General features: G+C 46.2%; 1 protein-coding gene across 1 annotated transcript in view; it reads left to right on the top strand.

Moving 5' to 3' along the window:
- The window catches only part of SCN3B (sodium channel, voltage gated, type III beta subunit), a 27098-nt gene that overhangs the window by 15815 nt on the left and 1845 nt on the right, over positions 1-9438 (top strand). The window contains exon 4 of the mRNA XM_014537660.1: positions 230-368. Within this exon, the coding sequence (XP_014393146.1) occupies positions 230-368 (139 nt within the window). The remainder of the gene's footprint in view (positions 1-229; positions 369-9438) is intronic.

The following is a 9438-nucleotide window of genomic DNA, read 5'->3' as shown; positions in this document are numbered from 1 at the left end:
TCTGATGAAAGCCGGTCAGGAAGCGGACAGACAGGACAGTCCTTTGACATCTTGTTGAGTTCCTTGAGACCCAGTGCTTATAAGCCACACTCAGAACCAGGCTTCCGATACCCCGCCCCCGATGGCAGGTCTGATACCCCGCCCCCGATGGCAGGTCTGATACCCCCGCCCCTGATGGCAGGGCTGGGTTTGCTGACGGCGCACTCTGAGCCTTACTCTCCTCTTGCAGCCGGAGAGGACTTCACCTCCGTCGTCTCGGAAATCATGATGTACATCCTCCTGGTCTTCCTCACCTTGTGGCTGCTCATTGAGATGATCTACTGCTACCGGAAGGTCTCCAAGGCTGAAGAGGCCGCCCAGGAGAGCGCGTAAGCCCCGAGATGCCAGATAACGCTGGCGGCACCCGCGGAGTGCTCGCTCTCACGGTGAAATGCTGAGCAAGCGACCTGGTCTCCTGCTTTCTCACCGCGGCCGCTGAGGTGCCAGCATCAGTGCGCTCATTTCACAGATGAGAACACTGAGGCTGGGGAGTGTGCCCGGGGAAAGCAGGGCTGGGATTCAGGCCAGCTACCTCGGCCTGTGCTCTTCACCACTGATGTGAAGCTCACCAGCGGCCCCACAGTCCCAGGAATTAGCATCACTGTGACCATTGCACAGATGCTGGGAAGGCGCACAGAAGGTAAGCGGCCTGAGGGACCACACGGACAGCGGAGGAGAGCCTGGGCTTGGAGGGAGCCTCTCCGTTCCTAATGGCCAGGCTCCTTCCGTCACAGCTGTTTGCTGTCACTGTGGTGCTCATCAGGCGCTGGGCACGGCGTTCGCTCCAAGCACCATGCTCCTGCCCTACAGCAGGGGCGCGATTAGAACCCGAGCGAGGCCCTCTTCTCCAAGGGCAGCCTAGCCCTGGGCCATGCTTGCCGCGGCCCAGCCACCGAGGGGTGAGCACGAGTGAGAAGTGCTGGGGCCGAAGGGCGAAGAGGCCGTGCTGGCCTGTTATCGGGGCTGGCAACACTGCTGAGGCAGTCACCTAACACCCCAGGCCGCTGCCACCTGGAAATGTGCACTAACATAAAGCATGATTTGCATGATAGCTATGACCTTAATGGAGAAAAAGATGACAGCTGACCAGATGTGGGATGGACAGAATGGCCGTGCTGGGAGGCCGACGGGCCTGGTGACTTAGGGGCGTGGATCAGTGCCTACGCCTGGACGGGAGTTCCCTGCGTGGGCAGGAGTGCCCACCGTGAGGCCCCGGGCTGGGACCCGCAGGGAGCCAGAGCTACACAAACGGCAGGTCCGACAACCATCCGGCCACAGCCCAGGGAAAAGCCCAGGAAACGCATTCATCCTGGCTGACTCCAAGTAGGAGACAGAAAAGATTCTTGAGAATGAGTAGCCACAAGCCTGCGCTCACAATGGATGGGACTCACATTCATACCACCCACATGGTCCCGGAAGCGCCAAGCTGAGAAAGTCCATAATTAACAGCAACGAAAAGCACCCCAGCCGGCGATACCCAGGCCGAAGCACGTGCAGACCTTTCGAAGGGAGCACCTCTGCATCCGGATTCCCCGGATAAGGCAACGCTCATGAAGGAACTTCAGACACAGGAAGGACCTAGTAGAATATAGGAAATAGCTTTGTTTAAAAGAGTTGAAGCAATGAAAGGAGGAACCCAAAGCATAAGAATAAAGTAAGTTGCTAAGGACAAAGAACAGGCAGATTTGAAGAGGAATTTTAAAAGGTGGAAATGAAAAACACGGTCAGAGGTGCCAGGTGGCGTGTGGAGGAGGCAGCATAGGAGAACACAGAGCTCGCCCTCCCACGAGCAAACCAAGATACACACACTTACAGAGAGACACCCGAGGGCTGAATGCACGGCTTCTGAACAGCAACCGAGAGCAAGAGGCCAGGAGAGGAGGCTGGGAGACCGCGGGAGGCAGAGGAGCCGCGTGAGCGCCACTGTTTACACTGCCCTCCGCTTCCTTCGGGTGGCAGCGCATGGGTGCTGTGGTCAGCCTGCGAGGTCACCTGCCTCTGGGCGGAGGGAGCAGCAGGAACTACCAGGCTTCCCACAGCACCTGCCTCCGCAGGGAGCTGCCCCAGCTCAGCTCCGGGCAGCTGCAGCCCTGCCTGGCCCCAGCTGGCTTCCCAAACGTCGGGCACAGCAAGCCTAGAGAGAGGTGGCTTCTACACAGAACCGCCTTCTGTACAACAAACACGGGAGAGGCTGCACAGAGCAGGCTGGGGGCTGTGGGGGTTCAGGTCAGAGGTGCCTGTGAGCACGATGGCTCACCACCCCGCCCCCTCTACCTAGTGGGCGAGGGCGCTGTCCAGGTCTGGCCTGCCTATTGGACCAAGTAGCTATGACAGGCCTTCCTACACGCACTGGGCTCCGCACCGAGAGCCACCCCGGCTCGGCAGACCAGTGTCCCGGATGCTTCACGCACCCGATTGGCTCCTACTTGCCCGGCAAAACCACCTGCACACACAGCCTGACCAGAGGCCGATTTCTCTGTAAGCTGGCTTTTCAAGACGGGGAGAGAGAGCGATGTTGTCTAATTCTTATAAACAAACATAGAAAGTCAAACAAAATGAAAAGACAGAAGAATACCGCATCTCTCAAATGAAGGAACAAGAAACATTCCCAGAAAGAAACCCTAAGGAAGCAGAGACGAGTCCTTTGTCTGACAAAGAATTCAAAGAAAGCTGACAGTGGACTAGAAGAACCGAGGGGGAACTTCAACCAGGAGTTAGAAAGTATAATGAAGATCCAAGCAGAGCTGGATGGGAGAAGATGCTCACCAGTGACACATCCAATAAGGAATTAATGTCTAAAATACAGACATAAAGAACTCAGACAACCTAACACCAATAAAAGAAACAATTCAATTAAAAAATGAACAGAGGACATGGATAGACACTTCTCCAAAGAGCGTCATTCATATGAAAAGACGCTCAATGCCACTAATCAGCAGAGAGATGCACATTAAAATCACAGTGACACATCACCTCACACCTGTCAGAGTAGCTACCAATAATTCAACAAATAACAAGTGCTGGTGAGGATGTGGAGAAGGGGGAACCCTTGTGTACTGCTGGGATGGTAGAGTATTGCAGCCACAATAGAGATTCTTCAAAAAGTTAAAACTTAGACGGAGAGCAGTGCTTCGGGAAGACTTATTTTTGAGTGACGAGAACCCAGCTGTGGCCCTGTGTGTCATGCTCCTGTCATACACTCGGTGCCAACGTGGGTGAGCACTTTGCTTAGCGTGCTGCTTCTCTAAGTGAAGTTGGAACCCAGTAATGTGTGGGTTCTGTAACTAAGACCTTTACTTTCATGTGTAGGAAAAAGGCCCATTACTGTTATGGTATGTGGTAATCTATTGGGGAAATGATTTTTTTCCATTGCCCACTACTGCTTTGTTTCATCAAAATAAAATAAGTTGTTTTAAAAAAAATTAAAAGTCAGAGGTGCCGTACAATCCAGCAATTCCACATCTGGGTATTTATCAAAAAAACAAAATACTGATTCTATAAGATATATGCCCCCTGTGTTCATTGCAGCATTACTAGTAATAGCCAAGATATGGAAGCAACCTAGATATCCATCAGTAGATGAATGGATAAAGAAGATGTGGTGTACATATGTACAATGAAATACTGTTCACCAATAAAAGGAATTAAATCTTGCCGTTTGTGACAACATGGGTGGACCTAGAGAGTATTATTTTAAGTGAAATAAATCAGACAATGAAGAAACAAAACAGAAAAGACCTATAGACACAGAGATACATAGATATATAGGTTGCCAAAGGGAAGGGTGGGGGGAATGGGAATAAGAAGCCTATATAATAAAAGCATAGTATGCAAATTGTCCCCTCAACCGGGAGTTTGACCAGGGGGTGGGGCCGGCCGGGGGAGAGGGAGGCCCCAGCCAGCAGCCAGCAGCCACTAGGGACCCTACCAGTATATGAATTTCGTGCACTGGGCCTCTAGTGAATATATAAAAGCCCTGGCTGGTTTGGCTCAGCGTTACAGCATCAGCCTGCAGACCGAAGGGTTGCAGGTTCCATTCCAGCCAAGGTAGGGGCTCATGTGGAGGCAACCAATCAATGTGTCTCTCTTTCTCTTCCCCTCCTCCCTCCCTTCTATTCTTTCTGGAAATCAATGGGAAAAATCCTCAGGTGAGGATTGAAACAAATAAATAAATGTAAAATAAATGGTGACAACATCAAATGCTGGCACAAAAAGAAAAGAAAATGTGAGGAGAGGAGAGAAGAGGGGAGAGAGAGAGAGAGAGAGAGAGGGAGGTTGAAGTTAGGTAAGGGTAAGTGACATCACCAAGGTCACTGTGAATGGCAGGGTCCATCTCCAGGTCAGGTTCTTCTGGCTCCACCTGGCCCCTCCAGGGGATTTAAAGCTACGGCATTTCCTGGGTAACATTAATCGATGGTGGTGACTCATTAGCATATGAAACCGTCAGACCTGGCCTTTCCCTGCCCTCCCTCTCTAAATCAAACCCAGCCCTGGAGCCTCTTCTAACCTGTTTCCTACTTCACCTGCTCTCACCTATCAAGCTACTTGGAATCCCCAACCTTTTAAAAAAGAAGCACTCATTTTGTTTAAATCACCTCAGAGGCCTCCTTTAAAAAAATTCTTTAATTACACTAAGTTCCCCGGAGATTGGGAGGGGGTGTCTCATTGCTCCCCCAGTGACTGCACAGTGATGCTCAGTAAGAGTTTGTATTGGGAGGATGGAGGGAAAGATGGGAGCCAGACGCTATGCAGCCTGGGAGCCAGGAGCGCGATGAGTTTTGTTTGTGAGTCTTCTCAGTAAAGCCCTGGACCTCATGGTGTGGCAAAAAGTACAAAAAGAAAAAGGGGAGGGGGGAAGAAAAACACAGTCAATACAATTTAAGACCCCATGGATTGGCACCTAATACTGGTAACCAGTAGATAGATATAACGATGTAACACGAATGGAGAATGGAAATATAATAAGATGAAACATCACAAAGAAACATGAAGAAAAAAAAAAAAGGGGGGGGGGGAGGAAAACACGGTCAATACAATTTAAGACCCCATGGATTGGCACCTCATACTGGTAACCAGAAGATAAATATAACAATGTTACACAGAATGGAGAATGGAGATATAATAAGATGAAATATCACAAAGAAACATGAAGAAAAAAAATGAGAAGATCCATTAAAACAGAAAAAAAGGAGAAGAAACAAAGGGAAAGATGGGAGCCAGACGCTATGCAGCCTGGGAGCCAGGAGCGCGATGAGTTTTGTTTGTGAGTCTTCTCAGTAAAGCCCTGGACCTCATGGTGTGGCAAAAAGTACAAAAAGAAAAAGGGGAGGGGGGAAGAAAAACACAGTCAATACAATTTAAGACCCCATGGATTGGCACCTAATACTGGTAACCAGTAGATAGATATAACGATGTAACACGAATGGAGAATGGAAATATAATAAGATGAAACATCACAAAGAAACATGAAGAAAAAAATGAGAAGATCCATTAAAACAGAAAAAAAGGAGAAGAAACAATGAAACCAGTTGGTTGACAAAATTACTGAAAGATTTGAGAAAAGGCATAAATGGAGAATTCAGATACAGTGGCTAAGGAAGGCAGGACTCTTCAGATTTAGGAAGCACAATATATTCTGAGCAGGATAAATCCATGTAAATCTACACCCACAGAGCAAGCATCTCTAAACTGATCAATGGCAGCTACTTTTTTAAATTTTTTTTTTATTTTTATTTTTTTTCATCACCAGTTCATTCTGTAAATCAGATTATTTATTCACTTGATTCTTAGATTCACTTGTTGATAGATGCATGTTTGTTGTTCACAATTTGTATCTTTACCTTTTTCTTCTTCCTCTTCTTAAAGGATACCTTTCAGCATTTCGTATAATACTGGTTTAGTGGTGATGAACTCCTTTAGCTTTTCCTTATCTGTGAAGCTCTTTATCTGACCTTCAATTCTGAATGATAGCTTTGCTGGATAAAGTAATCTTGGTTGTAGGTTCTTGGTATTCATCACTTTGAATATTTCTTGCCATTCCCTTCTGGCCTGCCAAGTTTCTGTTGAGAAATCAGCTGACAGTCGTATGGGTATTCCCTTGTAGGTAATTGAGTCTCTTTCTCTTGCTGCTTTTAAGATTCTCTCTTTGTCTTTTGCTCTTGGCATTTTAATTATGATGTGTCTTGGTGTGGTCCTCTTTGGATTCCTTTTGTTTGGGGTTCTCTGCGCTTCTTGGACCTGTAAGTCCATTTCTTTCACCAGGTGGGGGAAGTTTTCTGCCATTATTTCTTCAAATAGGTTTTCAATATCTTGCTGTCTCTCATCTTCTGGCACCCCTATTATTCTGATGTTGGTACGCTTGAAGCTGTCCCAGAGGCTCCTTACACTATCTTCGTATTTTCGGATTCTTTTTTCATTTTGCTTTTCCGGTTGGGTGTTTTTTGCTTCTTCGCATTTCAAATCTTTGACTTGATTCTTGCGCTCCTCTGGTCTGCTATTGGGTGTCTGTATAATATTCTTTATTTCAGTCCGTGTATGCTTAATTTCTAGTTGGTTCTTTATCATAGCATCGAGGGTCTCATTAGTTTTCGTGACTCTCTCCTCAAGTTTATTGACAGCTTCTAGCACATTTTTGCAAGCCCTCAAAATTGCGATTTTTAGCTCTATATCCTCCATTTCTGTCATGTTTTTTTGTCTCCGCATTTTTTATGCTTTCTTGGTGCACCCCCTAGTGGTCTTTGTGCGCAGTCTTGTTCTAGTTGAGCCTTGATTGTTGTAGTTAATACTAGAGGGATTTGACCACCAGGCCGACTGGCTGTGTGAATCAGCTGTGTCTGCCGCGGAAAACTTCTGTCCTCTGGGGAGGTGCTAATCTAGCCTTTGCCTGAGGCGATCCGGCAAATGGCTCTGCGCAGGGCTTGGGCGGGGCGGGCTCAACAGGGCGGGCGGAGGGAGCCGTTATGGTGCCCTCAGTCCTGTTCCCAGAGGCTCTGCTTCTCAGAACCCCCGGAACCGCTGCAAACCTCGGAGGGAAAGCTGCCTTCCAACTGATGCCAGACACTCCCGCTTCTCCCGTTTGGGTCCGAGTCCCCAGCGATTCGCCCGTATCTGGAGCTCAGAGTCTGAGACTCCCCCCTGACCGAAAACGACAACCGCGCTCTCAGCCACCAGCCCGCTTTGCGCGCGCACCTCCGCACCTGAGTTTTTTCCACACTGCGCCTCCTCTGAGCCTCGGTGTGCTGTTATTTTTCCTTCTAGTTGAAGAGTCTCTCCTCAGCCAGCCTTCCTGTGGTTCTGGGTGATGTCCGTTCCGTCTTTTAGTTGTATTTTTGAAGTGGTTGTTTGCAGTAGCAGTCTCCGGTGTTTACCTATGCCGCCATCTTGCTCGGACCGGTCAATGGCAGCTACTAAGATAACCTACAGCAAATGTCACCTGGGGGTCCCAACTTGAGAAGAATTATCTATAATATTAAAAGCATGTCAAGGATACTACCTCTCCCTGCTTCTCTTCAGTATTATATTGGAGATCCTAGATAGTGGACTAAGCAAATGCAAAGAAAAAAGAGTAAGACTTGGAAAGAAACAAACTAAATTATAATTTTTCATACCCACTATGATTACCTGCATAGAAAATCTAAGGGAATCTAGAGGGAGCAAACTATAGAACTAATAAGAACATTCCACAGGTTTGTTGAATGCAAAGAAAAAAGAGTAAGACTTGGAAAGAAACAAGCTAAACTATAATTTTTCATACCCACTATGATAACCTGCATAGAAAATCTAAGGAAATCTAGAGTGAATAAACTATTATAACTAATAAGAACATTCCACAGGTTTGTTAACATAAATAAAAATATAAAAATACAGAAATCACTATATTCCAGCCACTAAAATTTAGAAAAGCATTGAAATATTTTCAACTATAATAGCAACAAATACTCTCCGGTACCCAGAAATAAATTTGATAAAAATGTACAAGATCTTTAAGGACAAAATTACAAAACTACTGAAAGACTTAAGAAAGACGTAGCTGGAGAATAAAACCGTACTGTGACAAACATGGAAGTTCTCTCCAAAAGTAATCTGCAAATTTAATTACATTCCAATCAAAATATTTATTGGATTGTTCAAGGAACTCGATAAAGCTGATCTTAAAAGTCACATGGGAGGACCCAAACCAGCTAAACCAAAGGACGGCTGAGCGTAAATATTTTAGGCTTTGCAGGCTACACAGGGTCTCTCCGAATAGTGTTTTTTTTTTGTTTTTTTTTGTTTCTTTGCTTGCAACCCTTTAAACAAGTAACAACCTTTCTAGCCCCTGGGCCATAGTTTGCTGATTTCAAAGAAAGAACGGTAAGTTTGGGTGGTGGCTGGTAGGACTTTTGCTGCCAGATGTGAGGCTTGTTTAGAACGCTGTCAGAGCAGAGCCTGTGATACTGACATGGCACCCACATGGACAAGCGAACAAAGGAGAGCCCCGATGCATCACTATGTATGTAAACCAGCATGTGGCAGAGGCAATGCAGTCACTGAAGGAGGAATGGGCCGTCCAGTCAGTGGATGGGAACAATTCCTTGTCCATATAGAGAAAAACAAAATAGATTCTCCATCTCTCACATTAACGAAAAATAAATTGTAAGTGGATTTAAAGACAACGTAAAATGCAAAACTTGAAAATTCTATTAAGGGCATTTAAGAAAATATCTTTATGCCCTCGCTAGTTTGGGTCAGTGGATAGAGCATCAGTCTGCGGACTGAAGGGTCCTGGGTTCAATTCTGATCAAGGGCACATGCTCAGGTTGTGGACTTGATCCTCAGTAGGGGGCGTGCAGGAGGCAGCCAATCAATGATTCTCTCTCATCATTGATGTTTCTATCTTTCTCTCCCTCTTCCTTCCTCTTTGAAGTCAATAAAAATATACAAAAAAAATAAATATCTTTATTACCTTGGAATAAAGAGGATTTCTTCAAACACAAAGGAAAATGATAACTGTGATTATATTATATTCAGAGGTGGGCAAAAGTAGGTTAATAATAATAAACAATACAATAATAATTAACAATACAAGAATGAACTCTGTTTTGCGCACTCACAATTGTAAGCCTACTTTTGCCCACTCCTGTATGTCAACATTACTTTTTCATTATAAGAATCCAAAAGCAAAGTTTAGAGATAAACAGACTGGAAGAAGATAATTTCAAGATATGAAATTGATGAGAAAAAGACAAGTATCTCAGAAGAAAAATGAGCAAAGCAAATGAACAAATTACAGAAGTAGAAACCAAAAGAGCCTGTAAACTTATGAAAAGACTGGAGGCCTGGTGCACTCGGTGGGGAGGTGGGGGGGTCCCTCAGCCTGGCCTGCGCCCTCTTGCAGACTGGGAGCCCTTGGGGGATGTC

The sequence above is a fragment of the Myotis brandtii genome, unplaced genomic scaffold, assembly GCF_000412655.1.
Source record: "Myotis brandtii unplaced genomic scaffold, ASM41265v1 scaffold181, whole genome shotgun sequence".
NCBI lineage: Eukaryota > Metazoa > Chordata > Mammalia > Chiroptera > Vespertilionidae > Myotis > Myotis brandtii.
This window is presented reverse-complemented; position numbering and strand designations above follow the sequence as displayed.